General features: G+C 41.4%; 1 protein-coding gene across 2 annotated transcripts in view; it reads left to right on the top strand.

The window, feature by feature from the left end:
* ALS2 (alsin Rho guanine nucleotide exchange factor ALS2) overlaps positions 1-18,513 on the top strand; it is a 66,027-nt gene that overhangs the window by 22,657 nt on the left and 24,857 nt on the right. For both annotated transcript variants that reach the window (XM_074967928.1, XM_074967927.1), the window contains exons 12-21: positions 3,825-3,890; positions 6,628-6,790; positions 7,558-7,689; positions 7,917-8,045; positions 8,473-8,543; positions 9,051-9,117; positions 12,050-12,252; positions 12,396-12,461; positions 15,553-15,651; positions 16,279-16,443. In XM_074967928.1, the coding sequence (XP_074824029.1) occupies positions 3,825-3,890; positions 6,628-6,790; positions 7,558-7,689; positions 7,917-8,045; positions 8,473-8,543; positions 9,051-9,117; positions 12,050-12,252; positions 12,396-12,461; positions 15,553-15,651; positions 16,279-16,443 (1,161 nt within the window). The remainder of the gene's footprint in view (positions 1-3,824; positions 3,891-6,627; positions 6,791-7,557; positions 7,690-7,916; positions 8,046-8,472; positions 8,544-9,050; positions 9,118-12,049; positions 12,253-12,395; positions 12,462-15,552; positions 15,652-16,278; positions 16,444-18,513) is intronic.

The raw sequence follows: 18,513 nt of genomic DNA, 5'->3' as shown, positions 1-18,513 counted from the left end.
TCTGGGATCTCTGCATATTCTTTCTTAGTCTCCTCTTGTTTTTCACCTCCTGTCTGCTGCTGTTTTTCCTCACTGCTGTCTTTCTCTTCAGGTCCTTAATTCTTTCCTTCATCTCCTCTGCATATTTCTCCATCCATTCTATTCTCTGTAGGTTCTTATACTTCACTAGTCATGGTTGTATCTGAGTGCCTTCTAGTAGTGCATTAAGCAATGTGGCTAGTATCTGTCATGTGTTCTGTCAACTTCTCTCCAGGTGGAGAAGTGTGCAGTGGAGTGTTTTTGTTTGGGATTTTATTTTTTAATTTATAAAAATATGGTGTAAACACGTGTTGCTACATATTCATGTTGAAAAAAGCAAGGTCAAAGGCATGTGCCTTGCACTTAGAGCAGACGTGGAAAGTTTATGATGGTCCTTTGTTCCAGTGGAAAAGCTCTCTCCTGTGGCCCCAGACACTGCTGAACTTGCTACTTCCCAGCCAGTCTTTCTATGCTGCTGCCTTAAAGCCGTTTTCTGTCTTTTCCTATAGTGAGTCTTTTAATCTAGATATTCAAATGTAAAGTGCTGTTCTGTAGAGACTACTTTCTTCCTGTGCCTGCTGCAATGTTTATAAAGTTTGGTGCCACTGTTGTGGTGGAAACACTGAACCTGAACTGATGTGGTAGATAGGTGGAGGAACTGATGTCAACATCTCTGAAAGTGCATTGATTTGTGATCTTCTTTTTTTCCAAGTCTACAGATTCAGTTTCTGATCTGAAGTTTGAAAGAGACCTTAAACTCTTTTGAGTTATCCTTGATTCTTATACTACAGCATTGCCAATAGTGATACTTTTGCCACTATAAGAATGACAGACGTGGTAAAGAGGGGCTAGCCTGTTGTCAGCCAGATTGGGGGTTAAGGACCAATTACTCTTTGGCTTCGGTTTAAATCCTATCTTCTTGTTCCTTGCCATATTATTCTCTCTCTCAGCAGGATCTGGCTACCTTCAGGCCTCCCACTTTGCAGAGCATAAATAACAGCAATTTTACCCCCTAAAAGGGGCATATATGGCAACTTGCTTAAATTGATAAGTTAGCTTTTAGGAGTCTTCTGATAATTAGCACCTTCTTTTCTGAAGCACCTCACAGTGCTCCTTCAGTTCTAGGTAGAATCACCAAATGACTGAGGGAACCAATTACAAAACTAAAAGGCCCTAACAGTACCTCAAAAAGTGCACACGTTGAATACTCCAGTTATATATTGAGGGAGACTTGTGCCTTTTTTAAAAGTAGTGCAATCAAAGCAGCAGAGCTAGAGGCAACCTCCCTCTCAGCCAGGCATCACCCAGATTGGAGAACAACAGGAGAGGGAAGCTGAATTTTATACCTCACAAAACTGTTGATTATGGCCGACGTCTCTGTGGCCTGCCCTGCATCTCTTGCAGTTTGGTGAGAAGAAAAAGATTGAATATTCAGGAAGGTTACAGTTACTTCAGAGGCCTCAGGTATATTTGTCTTTGGGAAACAGGAAAGGTTTGTGTCAGTGGAGACCTCTTCTTACTGCCTCACCTCCTTTCTTAAGGGCTTTTCTAAACATAAAAGTTATTGGTATAGTTAAAGCTGTACAACCCTCCTAGTGCGGACACAGTTATATCAGTATAAAGATACTTTATTCCTGTGTGGGGAAGGGGAATAGCTATACTATTATGTCACCTGTATACTGATATAAGTATATCCACAGTAGGGCTATTACTGGTATAACCACCTTAGTAGTGTGATTTTTTTTTTTTTTTTTAAACCAAAGAAATAGTGTTATACTGCTAAGTCTTAGTTGTAGACCAAGCCTAACTTTTTATGACCTGTAGAGCTTTTTAAAAATTTGCTTGATTTTTATTTATTTATTTATTTTATTTTTTTGGCCATAGAAATCTCAGGAATGTTGTCTTTAACGAGGATATTCTTTGTTCCAAATGTTCATTGGGTACTGATGTTACACCATTTTAAAAAAACAAACAGTTCAAAATAGTAAGATTCAAATTGCCTTTCCTCTCAATTCCTATGATATCATAATTTGATTAGTTCTTCAGTCACCATAGAATCATCTTCTACGGTAGATACAACTTGATTTTCTCATTTGTGCCTTTGGCGGGGGGGGGGAGAATCCTTTCCAGTTTTCTTTATAAAGCCTAAAAAAGGGTACATGCTTGGGTTATTTTTCTTTCCAGGTGACTTTTTAAGCTTTACTTAATGCTTCAAAGGTAGGGCCTGTCATTCTGTGTTAAGATATAAATCCCCAGGCTCCTATCTCTGATCCGCAGGAAAACCAAAACTGTCCTCCCTGATCTGGAGGAATATTTTTGTCTAGCTGTACAGAAATGGAATTTCTCCTTGGCTTTAGAACTGTATGTCTGTAAACAGAAACAAAGGAAGAAGCTCAAGAAATTTTTTTTTTAAAGCAGTCTCTCTCATTTTTTAGTTCATCTTTTTTCCTCTCCGGAAGAGAGTCTAGCAAGGCACTAGTCTGAGAGAATAAGAAGGCTCATAGTTCAAGATCTTCATCCAGCAGTCATGAAGATTCAGACTAAATAAATGTTTTCTTCCTACAGCAGCTCCCCTGTTGCCTTTTTGAAGAAAGAGCATGTTCTGAATCTGAACCTGAAGGTTTGGAGAACAAGGTTTTATGACAGGTGGTTGTTCCTGAATATTTCAAGGTCATATGAATAATAAAATAGTAATCAATAGAACCCTGCATGGATACAAAATTTGTATCCACATCCAATCTGCAAAAATGGTCTGTGGAAATCAGCATCTACGGATATAAGATATCCACAAATTTACAGGGCTCTACTCATCAATATACTTAACATCCGGCCTGAGAGACAGTAAGAGAGAGGAGAAGAGGATTAAAGAAGGAGGGGGAGGAAACCAGCAAAAAACTAAAATCCCTTCAGGATCAAAAATGTAAACTTTTGTATTCCTTTACATTCACCACTTCATGGTATCACTGAGGCTAAGCAGGCATGCTCAAGAAATGCCACAAGATTCACTGAACAAACAAACAAAAAAGTTCTTGTCAGGGCAAAAATGGAAATCATACCTTATCCCTCTCTTCTGAAGATCAGTACTGCTCAACAAAAGCCCTTTGTGGCATGGACAAAAGATGAAGTGCAAAACCTGTTTTCCAATAAAGAAAAGCTCAAACCGACACTGCAGAAAATATCCCATATGCATGCTGCTTTTTGGTTTGGTTTGCTGACAGTTCATTGTATTAAATACTATGGCCAAGAGAATCCTTTTGGTCAGATTGTAGAAGGCCTGTCCCTAACCACTCCAGAGGAATGTTTATTCAAATTTCTGGTTAAGGGAGTGGTTGAAATGGCAAGAAAGAGATCCTATTGTTTTTAATATAATAAGAAATTAAACTAGCCCATTGTATAGGACCAGATAGCCATTTCATGGATACACAGATGTCGGGAAATCCAAATGCTAAGGTTTCTATAGCAAAGTAACAGAGCTACATGGCACTAATGGCCAAATCGATACTTTGGGATGCAATGTACACGGTGTTGAATGTGGCTGAGTTAATAGTTTGTTATGGAAACCTTGACTTCGCAGCTGCATTATGGTTGAGAATGTAAATGTGCAAGTGCAGCGCGTGTGCTCTCTCTCTCCTGACCTGACCTAAAAGCATCTTTCGAGCACTCTTGTAATAAAGTGGGTACTGAAAATCTATTATTATTTGGTAAAAATGCTGAGAGATAAAGGAATTCACTGCCCTTCTCCCCAGAGATTTCAGAAGGTGGTTTTTAATTTGAAAATGAGGTTTGTTTTTTCTTATCTGTTCTAGGTATTGCACAGCTGTAACAAACTTTCTGGTGATGGGAGGATTCATGCTTCTTGCAAAGCCAGCAATGTAAGTAAATCTTTTCTAGTGTTTTGTTTTCTTAATCAGAAGGACTTACTTTGTTGTGTTAACATATATGCATGATAATGGACATGCAGATATATGTATTTTATTTTCCTGGCTTCCCTCACATAATCTTTCAGGACTTTTGGGTACCGTAATTTCTTTCCCATCAGGTGAAGAGAAATTTCAGTATACCTGTCCTCATCTATGATATATTATATTATCCCTTTTTATAAATAGTAGTGAAGGTATTTAGTTAGGTCTGCTTTCTTGAAGGTGGAGAAAGAAAGAGTAAACAAAAATTGACTGACATTTATTTTAAATAGACTTGTCAGATCATGATTCGTGAGAGCTTAGCTGAAGGCTAAACTTTCTATCACCCATTCACAATGCCTATAAATATGATCCTTATATAGATTACTCCCAAGTAAATCCATGGCAGCTAACTTTCTTCAAGAGCTAATAAGCTTAGATAATACTGCTCCTAACTTATCTTTGTTAATTTTGCAGTATTTAATAGTACAGCATTTTGAGGCACCTCTCTTTTAAGAATATTATTTTCTTATTCTTGTCAAGGAGAACACTGTCCCTTACTAGGTGAGTGGAACTCTTGTTTGACTAGAAGGAAGAGTAATTGTACTTTACTCTCCATAGTGTTGATCCTCTCAAGCTGCTCTGAATGATGTCGCTGACGTTTAGTGTTCATTGTTTAAAATAATGGTTATCAGTTGTATGATAACAATTGAAAATAACAGTTCATCTCTGTCAATGCAGAATTAACAACTTAATACATCTTTTGGCTCTCTTCATTCTTTGGAAAAGTGATTGCAATTTGGGGGTTATAAGTTGGTGTCTTAGGAGTTGCAGTCTTGCAAAAGTTTCTTGTTTCAATTCTTCCAGTGATATGGGAGTGACTCAGTTAGTTGTCCATCCTCTGGTGTACAAAGCACTCCATAAACCATGTCTGTTACCTCCTTTCAGAGTGTCCTAGGAGCCAATGCAAAGAATTCTAGAGTGCATCTGAGGACCATCTGTGCCTTGCTAAATATGAAATCTTTCAGTGGAAAAAGGTTCAGACCCATCTACCTATGCATTGATCAATTTTTTTTAATGGTGCAGTGTTGCAAGCTCTAAATACAAACTCCCAGTACGGGCAAAATTTCTGGGACAAACTGTAGATCCACTGACAATCTTTATCTAGTGTCACTGTCAGTAGTGACAGCTTCTAATACTGACACCTAAGTCGCATTAGATAGCTAACACTTTTTCAGGTTCTGAAACTTCAGGGAGGAAATGAGTTTTAGAAATTTGGTCTGTTCCTTGTAACAAAAAACAAGAAGGTTTCTTTGCAGATGATGATTGTCGTTAGAATGAATCATTCATTCTGTGAGCGCTTTTCAGCAGGATAGTCTCTGTCAATGGTTAATGTAAGCTGATCTCCTATAGATATTTCCCAATATGGACATTTTAGTAGTCAAACCTTATATATGTAAACAACAAAAAAAGACAAAGTATAAGTTTCACCAGGAGTCCTAATTTGTTGGCAGACTCTTGGGTATTTCTTCTGAGACAGTGGGCAAGACCTGTGGGCATGAGGACTCTATTACTTGATACTGCTACAGAGACTTCCATGTGAGGATCTCAAAGCACTTTAGAAATGCAAACTATCCAGATGGTTAGTCTTGTGTCCTAAGAAAAGCAGTCTTATCTCCAAAGAAGGCTCGTTTTCCCCTTATGCTTATTGAACAAGAAGACTCCTAAATCTCATGGGCAGAACGAGGCAAGGTATATTCATTTGTTGTTTGTGCGGCAGCATCTTGCTGATCATGTAGAACTCTTAGATGTCCTGCTGTGCAAGTCTCCAAGCTGGTTCTTTGTTCTCTGTTGCTTGCCTTTTCAGATTGCTTGAGCCTCACAGAATTCCCTGTTCAAATAGCTTCTGTGAATAATTGCCTGTGTGTGCGTGTGTGCACTTGCATCTCTCTCTCTCTCTCTCTCTCTCTCTCTCTCACACACCTGTGTTGAAGGAAAGGAGAAGTGGGGTTGATTTTTGTGTGTGTGAAGAAATCTTGTTCTTGCTCCCAAATGTAGTATTCTCATAACTATTTCCATTCTCTTACATGAACTAAATTAATCCTCCATTTAGGAAATCAGACTGAGGATTGACTTAAATTCCCTGTGTATCTTTGAAGTAGGATATGATTTTTTTCTAGCTGGGGGAAAAGGCTGTTCAACTTCATTGAACAACAGTGGCGGGGTATAGAATACACAAAGGTGTTTAGGGAGTTACATTGGAGCAAAGATAGGGACTTTTTATTGCACTTTGTTATGCAAATCACTTTTCTCAGTATTGGAGACGCATTAGTTTAACAGGTGGCATGGAAACCCATTCTCTGTATATATTTTCACCTGGCTAGTTGGAGATCTAATGGGAAAAAGGCAAGTAGCTGTCTAGTTTCCTCCTTGGAGAGTAATTGTTCCTTCAGCAAACCTGCGTATACATGCACAGTCACTAAATTAACTGACGTCGGCAAACAAGTCCAGTACTGAAGTTAGCATAGAGCTATGTTGCTGTGTTATAACTAAATCTCCTTAAACCATAATGGGAATGGATCCTTTGTGCTGTTCATCTTGCTCTTTTTAATCTCTGCTGGTTTGATATAACCCCATAAGGGGAGCTCTGTAATAGTACTTCAAAGCATTACTAAGGTTTTGTTTTGTTATGTCATTCTTTCACCTTCAGTGACTTTTTAGGTAAAAACCAGGAGTTGTTACAAGATCTAGCTGAAATGAAGGAGGAAAACATACAGTTGGTCGAAGTGCTAAATACCCTGTTTTTCTTGCCAGTCAGACGACTTCATAACTATGCTAGAGTTTTGCTAAAGCTTGCTACATGTTTTGAAGTGGTAAGCCATCTTGTCATGTATGAAACTTAATTGGTAGGAGATTTGGGGGGGGGGGAAATTGCTTGTTTAGTGATTTCATGGTTTGGTGATACCAATGTGTAATCAAAAACTAATATTTGTTATAAGGCTATACTACAACAATTTGATTAAAGCCCTTATCTCTTTAGGTTTATAAGTAGGCTTGGCAGAATTCTATTTTAATCACTGTCAGTACACATTGATTTCAGCTGACATGCTGAAATTGATGAAAAAAAAAATTGATTGGTAACAGTTGGTAGGTGTACAGCCTTCCCCCGCTGCCCACTTGTGCCTGCAGAGATTCAGTGTCACTGGCCTTGCCACCATGCAGGGAGCCTTCTGTGGCCCTGCTGTCATGGGCCTGCTCCCTCATGCCTGTGACAGCAGGGAGGAGGATGAGCCCCGGGACATGGGGGAGGCCATCCTATTTCTAAAGGGCTGTGCCCCTGGGCAGGAGCAGTTTAGTAGTGGGGTAGCCTCCCTCATTGTCAGGGGCTAGTCATCCTCCTTGCGGCCTTGGCTGAGGGTCTCTGCTCTGCCAGGCCAGGACTGCAGCCTTCTCCACACCTGCAGGGATCATGTATCACTGGCAGCACAGGGAGCCCTCTGCACTTCTGCTGTCACAGAGGGCCTGAGGACAGAGCCACTCAGCAGCAGGGGCTCATAACTACTAACCCATTGTGGTTGGTACAAATCCTTTGAAACGTTGTGTCTCACAGAACCATTTATTTTTGTTTGTTACCATTTAGACGTCTCCAGAATACCAAAAACTACAAGATTCCAGCTCTTGCTATGAGACTCTTGCTGTCCATCTCAATAGGAAAAGGAAGGAAGCAGAATACACACTGAGCTTCTGGAAGACCTTTCCTGGGAAAATGACGGTATGATGACAGCTAAGTTGCTATTACCACTAGCATCCCATTGCATTCCCTGCTTTATGATGATGATGATGATCTACTTGAGCCTCTCTAATTTTTGGAAGTTTTAACTCAATATCTCAATTTGGCCCTTTTTGTAAACAATAATCATAACACAGACTGCACTGAAATTCAGACACTATCAAGCACATCTAATAATTTTTTTTTTTTTTTTTAAATCTTAATGGTAGGATTCCTTGAGGAGACCAGAACGTCGGTTAATCTGTGAAAGCAGTAATCGGGGGTTGTCCCTACAGCATGCTGGGAGATTCTCAGTGAACTGGTTCATCCTCTTTAATGATGCTCTTGTCCATGCTCAGGTGAGCCAGCTACCATAGCTCTCAGAACTGAACTATTTTCACCCCAGCTGGTTGAAAGCATGTGACAATATTTCCATATGGTGAGTCTGTCATTCTTAATCTAGGTTTTTATATTGTGTCTCATGATGGTGCTGGGATACCTAAAAGTGAGAAGTGTTGCCTGTTTCCAAAGAGTTGAAATAACCCTGTGTGTCCAACATAAAAAATATTCATACGTCAGAGTCTTCATTATGGCTTCACAGGTGTCATGGTTTGCAGCTGGCACTTGTAGGAACAACTAGCTTTCAGGGCCCAAGTCTCATGCGCATTCTCAGCTGCGGGGAGACAAAACTCTGGGGGAAGATACATCATAAGGAATTTGGGCTGGGGCAAATGGGTGTATGAGCAATTTATTTTTTGTTTTCCCCCTTCCTTCCCCTTGCTACAGTTTTCAACACATCATATTTTCCCCCTTTCCACGCTGTGGGTGGAGGCTCTTTCAGAAGAAGCTGGTAATGTGTGAGTATTCCTCTGTATCTAGGGTTCATTCTTTTTTTATTGCTGAAATAGTCAGATGCTCCTTAATAATAATAATAAAATTTGCAATCATTTGGACTAAGTCTTGTAAGCCAGGCATGGTACAGTATGTGTCCTTGGTCCATATATTCTTCTAATGTAGTTCTATCTATTTATTTATTTTGTATTTCACTGTGCTTGGTTAAAATAGCAGAATCCTATATTCTTGTTTTGTACTTGTTCATGCACTCATGTGATTTACAGTTGGTGTGATGAGGAAGAGTGCAAAAATTAGCAATTTCTGAGACTCCTTGTTACTGTTTTCTTTTAAACCAGCAGTTAAAGCTAAGTGATGCTCACTGTAACACTCATTTAAAAAAAAAAAAAAAAAAAAAAAAAGCTAACCTATCCCTCCTTCGGTAAGAAATCTAGGTTATTTTTCCAGGCTGAAAATTTCACCAGCTAGTGAAAGGTCTTTTCTTGATTGGTTTTATTCTTGTTTCCACTTAGGAATGGTTTGAAGGTTACTACACCAGAGGAACACTTCATTCTTCTTTCATCAACACCACAGGAAAAGGTAGGCAGATGCAGAACTTCTTAATTACCTCTGGTGACGCTAGAGAGACAAGGTGGGTAAGCTAATATCTTTTATTGGAGCAACTTCTGATGGTGAGCGAGACAAGCTTTCAAGCTATACAGAGTTCTTCAGATCTGGGAAACAGAGTGTCACAGCTAAATACAAGATTGAACAGATAGTTTAGTATAAGTAAGTAGTTACCACATATTCTATGGGACCAATCAAGGTAGAGTGGACTGTTAACGTCTCTGTAGTAATAGGACAAAAACAGAGGGGTGGGGGCGTAATGGCTTATAGATTATTGTAGTAAGACACAAATCCAGTGACTTATTAAGACCATGAATTTTAGTGTCTGACAAAGTTACGAATTTAAACTCCCAGTCTTGTTTTTTGAAAGTGCATGTTTCTTTTAAGGATGAGGACTGAGAGGTCAGGTATAGAGTGAACGTTTTGTGAAAAGTGTTCATCAACAGGTGATACGATGTTTTTGTCTTGTATCATTTTCCTGTGTGAGTTCATTCAAGATTGTAATGATTGTCTGGTTTCACACACATAAGCATTTAGTGCACTGGGTGAGGACCACATGTTGTGATAGAACTGTGTAGGACCCTAGATCTTGAAAGGTGTGTTATGGGAGGAGTTGATCATTGTAGCAGTGGAGATATGTCTGCAGGTTTTGCATCTGTTCTGGCAGGGTCTGGTACAGTTTTGAGTAGGTGTATCCCGGTCTGTGGGTAGCTTGCTTTTGATGAGCTTGGAGAGGTTGGGGGGATGTATGAAGGCCAGAAGTGGGGGGTTCAGGAAAGATTTCTTTCAGGATGGGGTCCCCATTGAGTATGGGTTGTAGTTTGATACCCCATATGGGTTTCATTGTGAGGTGGTAGGTATTGAAGCAGGTTCTGTCAGAGTACTTGGGTGGCCTGTTCCATGATGTGATCTATTTCTCTGGTGAAGCGTAGGGGTTTTTTTTGTATTGTTTTTTGTTTTTTTGTGAAGGTGGTTTTGTGTGTTTAAGGTGTGTATCCCGGACTTCCTTCTCGGAGCATCTTCTGTGGTGTCTAAATGCCTGGCTGTAGATAACAGATTTCTTGGGGTGGTTGGTTGAGAGGTTATTGGACCTAGGAAGATAGGTGTGATGATCTGGGAGGTCCTTGTATATAGTTGTCCGTAGGGTTCCATTGTTTGAAGCTGATTGTGGTGTCCAGGAAGTTGATGCATGTGTCCCACAGAGAGTTTAATGAAGAAGTGGTGGTTGCTGAAATCTGAGGGAATGTAAGTCATCTGTCCAGATGATAAAAATAGCATCAATATATCTAAGGTATTTCATTGGTTTTGGGTGCATTTGTCCACAAATTCTCTTCAAGGGGGCCCATGAAGAGGTTGGCATATTGGGAAGCAGTCCTAGGACCTATGGCTGTTCCCATGGTTTGGACAAAATGTTCGTTGAATGTAAAATTGTTCTTGGCAAGGATGAAATTGGCTGAGTTTGATGTGTTTGGGTGGCTATCTGAGGGTTGTCCATGGTCTTGTAAATATTTGAGGCAGGCAGCTATGCTGTCACTGTGAAGGATGTTGGTGTATGTTAAGGATTTCTCACCCTTTTTCCCAGCTGCCTCCCCCCCCCCCCCCACCGGAGCAATCCATGTAATGATCAAGAGTGTTGTTTTGTCCACTCTGGTATCCAGTCAGATGATTCTTTTTTCTTATGACTGTCAGTGAGGACATAGTAATTGTGAGTGGTGTCGTCATAGTTGTGAAAGAATTCTTCAAGGCAGAATCACTGGAATAATTCTTCTGGTTCTCCACATGTTAGTATGGTATCAGGTTCTGTGGAGGGGAAGAAGTTCAGTCCCTTAGACAGGGGTGAAAGTTCCTTAAAGGACTTACCGGTATGCCGGAGTCCTGAGCAAGGGGCATGGCCTCAACCGGAAGAGGCAGGGCCTTTAAATACCTCAGCCCTTTAAATCAAGCTTTAAAGGCCCTGGGACTCGAGCTGTGGTAGTGGCGGCTGGGAGCTCTGGGCCCTTTAAATCACCCCCAGAGCTACCAGCTGCAGAGGCGGCTGGGAGCCCTGGGGCTCAGGGGCAATTTAAAGGGCCCAGGGCTTTAGGCCTTTTAAATCGCTGACGGAGCCCTGCCGCCACTACCCTGGGGCTCCGGCAGCGGGGCTTAGGCGACGATTTAAAGGGTCTGGGGCTCCCCGCAGCATCCGGAGCCCCTGGCCGTTTAAATCGCCTACCGAGCCCCAGGGTAGTGGTGGCAGGGCTCCAGCAGTGATTTAAAGGGCCCGGGGCTCTGGCTGCTGCAGGGAGCCCCGGCCCCTTTAAATCACCAGCATGGGAAAGCCGGTCCAGTCTGGCACAGGGTACCAGCTCTTTCCGGTATGCCAAACTGAACCGGACTGGCTTACTTTCACCTGTGCCCTTAGAGTAAAGATAATTCAGCTCCAGTTAGGGGTAGTCTTGATTAAGTTTGATGATCAGGTGTCATGTAGCGTCCAAGTGGTAGGTACTGGTGCCATGTTTTTTTCCTGGAGGTGGCAGTCTGTTGTTGCAGTTTCACTTTTTGTTTTTTTTTCTGTTGGATGACTGTCATGAGATACAGATATTTATAGTTGTTTTGGATTTCTTGTGTGATTTGCAGGTAACTTTCCTTATATATTTTTCTTCTGTTTCTTCCTCCTCTTCCATGGTGTGGGAGTGTGTGGTGATGCTAAGCATCCTTTTATACAGGGGATATGGGGAAAATACCTGTGAGACAAGATACACCTCTGTTATGTGAATAGGTATCGCATGTTAGCAGAATTCATCCAAGGAACTAAAAAGTCTTATTTTTATCTACATATGTCCTGCAGTAATACCTGTGTAAAGAGAGATGGATTACTAAAGATGATGGATTACTAATAAACTCTTCTATAAACTGTCTATTTCAGACAAAGTGGCTGAGGGCTATAAGCCAAGCTGTGGATCAGGCCCTAAGGGGGACATCTGACTTACCACCTTATGGAAGTGGTGGGAATATTCAGAGGCAGGAGCCCCCTATTTCACGTAGTGCGAAATACACCTTTTACAAGGACCCTCGGCTTAAAGATGCCATCTATGATGGGCGATGGCTATCTGGGAAACCCCATGGCAGGTAAAAGCATTCAAACTCAACATTTGAATGGGATAGGAGGAGGTAGTTTTGGGTGCTGTGCAAAATAATCATTATTTTCCTTGCATAAAACATGAAATACTAGTGAAACTGGCTTAACTGTAGTGGGTGTACGTGTGTTCCAGAGGGATCCTAAGATGGGCTGATGGAAGGATGTATTCCGGGATGTTCCGAAATGGCCTGGAAGATGGGTAAGAGCAGAGTTCACTACCCTCTGAGCTAGAGCACAGAGCAAGTGTTTATGGTAGATAGCGTTCTCTCTCTTTTTAGATCAAGGTTGTGTGTATGTAAAAAGCTTGCTGTCTGTAAGTAAACAATACAAAAACAAATGAAGTTTGGAAGTGGAGGAGGGGATGGTGAGAGATGGACAAGTGAGTCTGTGCCATCTTCCCTTAAGAAGGATCAGTCAACTGCAAAAATCAGTCAACTTTCTTATCTTTTAAGACTAACAGATTTATTTGGAAATAAGATTCCATGGGTAAAAACCCACTTCTTCAGATGCATCTGAAGAAATGGGTTTTTACCCACAAAAGCTTATGCCCAAATAAATCTGTTAGTCTTTAAGGTGCCACCGGACTCCTTAGTTTTTTTTTGTGGACACAGACTAACACAGCTACCCCCTGATGCTTTTCTTATCTTTGCTTACCAGGTAAGTATCTGAAGCTTTTTTTTTTTTTTTTTTTTTAAATGATTCGGCTTCATTATTTTTATTTGCTCTTTCAAAAGGCATATAATGCCTTTATATAAGTTAGGAGTGCACCATCATCTTGAATAGTGTATTTAAGTTCTGGTCACTTCGTCTCAAAAGAGTAGAAATAGAAAAGGCCTGGAGAAAAGCAACAAGAAATAAAAAGGCAAAGGATTCCATAAAGAGAAGCCTGGAGGTTAGGACTGCTTTTAAGAGAGTTGATGAACAAGAAAGGGTACATGATAGTGATATGTAAAATGAATAGTATAGAGAAGGAAAACATAGATAAATAGGCATTCCCATCTCATAATACAAGATAAAGGAGCTATTCAATAAAATTGAAAAGCAGCATTTAAAACTGATAAAAAGGAATAACTTTGTGTACAACATATAGTTTAACCCATGCAATTTCCCTTCTAAAGTATATCATTGAAACCAAGAGCTTAATAGTTTTTTCAAAAGAGGAATAGACATTTTATATGGATAATGAGAACTGTGGTTATATTAGGTACTTAAAAGGAATTTATGGTTTCATAAGGGACTTCAACCTAGACATTGCAGCAGGATTTCCTAATGTATGTAATTGAACCTGTAGGGGCTGGAAGATTGGAATGTTTACAGCCTCCAGACAACTTCCTAAACTCTCTAGCTCAACATAACAGATCTAAGAGCCCCAACTGGCCATTTGGTTATTCACAGCCAACAGTGTATCTCAGGAATATCCATTTAAAAAAAAAAAGTTCTCCAGGTCAAAAACATTAAGCTGTAGTTAAGATTAGAAATACTAATTTTGTAATTAAACACCACTACGCATATTTGGGAGTATGCAGCTCATGTGGTCAGTGTTGAATACTTTGCTGTCCATTACTTCCTGTCTGAACCATCTACCCAACCACAAGCCAGTCTGGAAAGACAGCAGCACCAACATCTTGAGCCTCTGGCACTTCACAAGCATATTGAAGACCTGTGCTATCTTCCCCATCTAGCTAGATGCTTTTTACAATCCTTTTATTCCTTCAGATATTCTCAATGGTTATAAATGTTTAAGTCCATAGCCAAAATAACCATGTTTGTAACTGACCCATAAAGGTAAAAAGAGATCTAAGAACTTAGCTTGCAATAATACTGAAGGCAGAGCTGTCTGTTTTACCTGAGCAGTGCACAGGCGATGGAGACAGACTTAGGGCTTGTCTTCACTACTGGTGTAAGTCGACCTAAGTTACACTACTCCAGTGATGTAAATAATGTAGCTGGAGTTGACGTAGCTTAGGTCAACTTACCCCAGTGTCTTCCCTGTGCTGCGTTGCAGGAGACACTTTCCGGTCAACTTTCTTTACTCTTCTCAGAGGTGGAGTACCGGGGTTGACCAGAGAGTGCACTGCCATCAGTTTTTAGCAGGTCTTCACTAGACCTGCTAAATCAACCCCTGCTGCATCAATTGCAGCAACATCGCTCTCCCCGTAGTGAAGACCAGCCCTTAGGACAGAGGCAGGCAAACTTTTTTTGGCCTGAGGGCCACATCTGGTTTCCGAGATTGTATGGAGGGCCGGGTAGGGGAGGCAGTGCCTCCCCAAACAGCCAGGGGTGGCCCAGCCCCTGCCCCATCCACGCCCCCTGGACCCTCTGCAGCTGACTGCCCCCCGCCGCCCCATCTGACCTTTCCTCTCATTCCTGACAGCCCCCCCAGGACCCCTGCCCCATCCAACAACTACTTCTCCCTGTCCCCTTACCGCCCCCCGGAACTCCTGCCTGGCCCCCCCTCCCCCCTCCCATCTTGCTGCCCCATCCAACTCCCCCTCTCCTTCCTGGCTGCCCCCTGCCCCCCCATTCAACCCCCCCCCCGTTCCCCACCCTCTGACTGTCCTGACCCCTATCCACACTCCCACCACCCTCAACTCCCCTGCCCTCTATCCAACCCCCGCACCCCCTTACCGTGCTGCCTGGAGCACTGGTGGCTGGCGATGCTACAGCTGCGCTGCCCAGAGCACCAGGACAGGCAGCCGTGCCGCCCAGCTGGAGCCAACCACACAGCACAGAGCACTGGGCAACTGTGCTGCCCAGCAAGCGCTCGGGGGAGGGGGAACAGCAGGGGAGGGGCCAGGGGCTAGACCCCCCGGGCCAGGAGCTCAGGGGCCGGGCCGGAGGGTCGTAGTTTACCCACCTCTGCCTTAGGATCTGAAATAAGAGAGATTCTTGCAAAGAGTAGACTGAGGCCTTGCTACACCACCAGTGACTTGAATTTCCATAGCTTTACTAAAGAGTTGCAAATTGTTGTGCTGCAGGGATCCACTGTGGAGCACAAAAAGCCTAAGCACTGATGGAGCAAGAGAAGGCTTACTACAGGCCAGAACTAAATGTGTGGAAAACAGTACACAGTAAAAAAAAAAAAAACCTAGTGATTTAAACTTCTTCCTTTTTTTTCAGTACAAAAAATTATTTCTAACTGCTGGAGCTGGAGACAGAGCCACCCAGTGCAGTCTAATGTTGAAATATGTTGGTTTTGGTTCTGTGCCTGCTTTTGTAAATAACTGAGTTTGGATTTGTCTGTACATTTGTATCATGACTGCTCTTGTTTGATCTTCATGCATTGGCAGGTATGGTGAATACAAAATACCAAACAAAGCATTGACCAAGGATGACCATTATGTGGGATACTGGAAGGAGGGCAAAATGTGTGGACAAGGAGTCTACAGGTAATGCCTTCTTTCATTAAGATAATCTGTGCTCCTTGCAAGAGTGTGGTCCAAGAAGGAACAATAACTATTTGAACTTCAGCTAACATATCTAGTGCAGCTTTCAGTAGCAGTTGATTCCCTTTTGGTTGGTGCACTAGATCTTGGTTTTCTTTCCAGTGGGGAGGGCTAATGTTTCAGGTCTCCACACTAGCATTCCTATTGCTATTTTCATATTCCCAAACTCCTGGCTGCAGTTACTATGGCTTAATTTCCAGATTTCTTGGGAGTTTTCTTACTGTACATGTGCGCGCACACACACTCTTGATAGCTGTTACACTGTCTCTGTTTTAATGTTGCTTCCTCCTTTCAACCTGCAAGTTTTCTCTTGAAATGCATTGTGACAAATGTCTCATGGTATTTCATGTCTCACTTAAGAAAGGCTCTTAACATTGTTATAGTGACCCATAAGCAGCAACCCTTTTTTATTCACCTCCTAATCATATTTGTTAATCTGATTCCAGAATTGTGCTTGGGTTTAGTGCAGTCTCTGAAGGAAAAGGGAAAAATTCAGTATCTATTCCAGAAAACCTTGGGATAAAAGAATACAGATCATAAGAACCATACCCATTCTTTTTGTCGTTACAGCTATGCCACTGGTGAGGTGTATGAAGGATGTTTTCAGGACAATGTGCGTCATGGGCATGGTCTCCTGCGCAGTGGCAAACTGACATCTTCCTCTCCCAGTATGTTCATTGGCCAGTGGGTGATGGATAAGAAGACTGGCTATGGCGTCTTCGATGATATCACAAGGTAATGTGTTGATAACAGGAATCCTAAACTTTTAATCTGACCCAAAACTACATAAACTTGGGGGGAAAAGGTTCAGTAGATATCTCTTTGTGTTTTCGGTTTCTGTAATTTGACTTTAGTCCACTGTAAGTTTTTGGGGCTGATGGGGGAGGATTAGGAGCTCAAAGTATGGGTTCCATTCCACTGCTTTGTTTGAACCAATATTTTTACATGCTCTCCATCATAGTTCTGCTTGAAGTGTGGCACTGACTGTGATAGCTTCTTCAGTACCATCCATACATCTGCATGCTTTGCAAATGGCATATGTAGTATTCTCTCATCCCATCAGCCGGAAGGCTGAGTTGCCCATTGATTAGAGTAAAGATTTAGGAACTAGGTCATCTTGGATTCTAATCCGGGTAAAGCCACTGATTCATTCTGGCAGCTGGGGACAAGTTACTTCATCTCCTCATGAATGAGCAAAATGAAAAGATGAGGTAAGTAGCAGGAGTGTACTTAAAACCCCTGATTCGATATGAGCAGAGGTAAATAAATAGGAGCCACCTGTACAAAACACCTGAACCCTCTCTGCCAAGGTCTCCTTTCTCCAATCTAAGAGCTTTTCGTGGAAGCTAAGGTGGCTGGTCCTAGTTCAGAGCTGAAAGCCCATCTACGAGGTAGAAGAGTGAAAAGCCATGACCCAGGGTCTGGGTTTTTAATGAGAGGGAGAACTGTTCTGGCCTCTGTAGTTTGTTCCTAACATCAGTTTCACATTTGGTCCTGGTCATAAGGTACTTTCCTCAGAATATTCTTCAGACTTCCATAGTATTTAACCACATATCGGGCCTGCCATTCTTGCTATTGAAATACTCTTCGCTTGAAAGTTCAGTTTTGGCTTTATGAAAAGCTAGGAATTTTGGAGGAGACTTCAGAAAGTAGCTTTCACTGCCACCTCTGTAGATAATTAAAAATCAAAGGCAATGTGGAATTTTATATTTCTTTAACTTTAATTAAACATTGGTTTTTGGGTAGGAGGATTTCTTTCAGTATGTTTACTCAAGGCACAAAGGAATGGATAGACTGCTTTCATCCATTAGTGTCTTACTGAGCAGCGATTGTGACCTTGAGCAAAGCCTGAAATTTACCTCTCCCCTCCTCCGTCCCAGAAGCTTAGCCTGCTGCATCTGCTTCCTAACAAGTCCCAACCAGACAGGAGTGGCTGAAACCATGAATCAAACCAGCATCTCCCACTAGGCCATGGTACCAAGTGGCAAGCAGCTTTTTTTTTTTTTTTTTTTTTTTTTAAGGATAAATACATTATTGAGCTTCCTCTCTATCATGGCTGTATTTTTCTTGAGTGCCAAAGCAAAATATTCCATAGGCAAAATTATATTTATTTAGTCGTCATTGGGCTCCGTTGGTTTTTTTCGTTTGTTTCTTTGTTTTGGTTTTTTGGTTTTTTTAAAGTCATTTGTAAGTTGGTTTCACTTACTAATTGAAGACCATGAAATGCATAAAACCATATGCCTTTTCAGGGACAGTTAAAAAATGAAGAGAGTGTTAGATCTACTTCCAAGAATACAAATTCATACAGTCTAAGCTGATCCCTTTTACTTGGAAAGGAAAGGCCCCTTTGCGTGTGTCTTTCAGTGGCCTTGAAAGATTCATATGTTTATGTGTAAGAAATAACTCAGATCCTCTAATCTATTTATGACAGTAATCAGGTTTAGTTGTTATCCAAAATATCTTTCTTTCAAAATGGCTCTTATTTTCTCAATGTTTGATACTGCAGAACCTTCAAAATGAATGTCTGGTTGATTGGTTTATTTCAGCCCTTTGCTTTAAATATAATTAGTCCATGAACCAAATGACTATTCTGACCGTGTTTTTTTTCCCCCCCCATACCCTCTTGAATTTAACTGCAGCCTGTGGAACTTGCCTTCTTCCTCCCTTATTGGTCCTACCCCAGTATATAATGTGGGCCCGCTCAAGTGAGGGCAGGTTGGTTTGTCATGAAATCAAAGAGTCAGTCAAGAGGTCTGGGTAAAAAAGATTGTAAGGAAATCTTATTTTGTTTTATCTAACCTTCAC

This window comes from Natator depressus, chromosome 11 (genome assembly GCF_965152275.1).
Source record: "Natator depressus isolate rNatDep1 chromosome 11, rNatDep2.hap1, whole genome shotgun sequence".
Classification (NCBI taxonomy): domain Eukaryota; kingdom Metazoa; phylum Chordata; order Testudines; family Cheloniidae; genus Natator; species Natator depressus.
The sequence above is the reverse complement of the archived record's forward strand: the minus strand, read 5'-3'. Positions and strand labels throughout refer to the sequence as shown.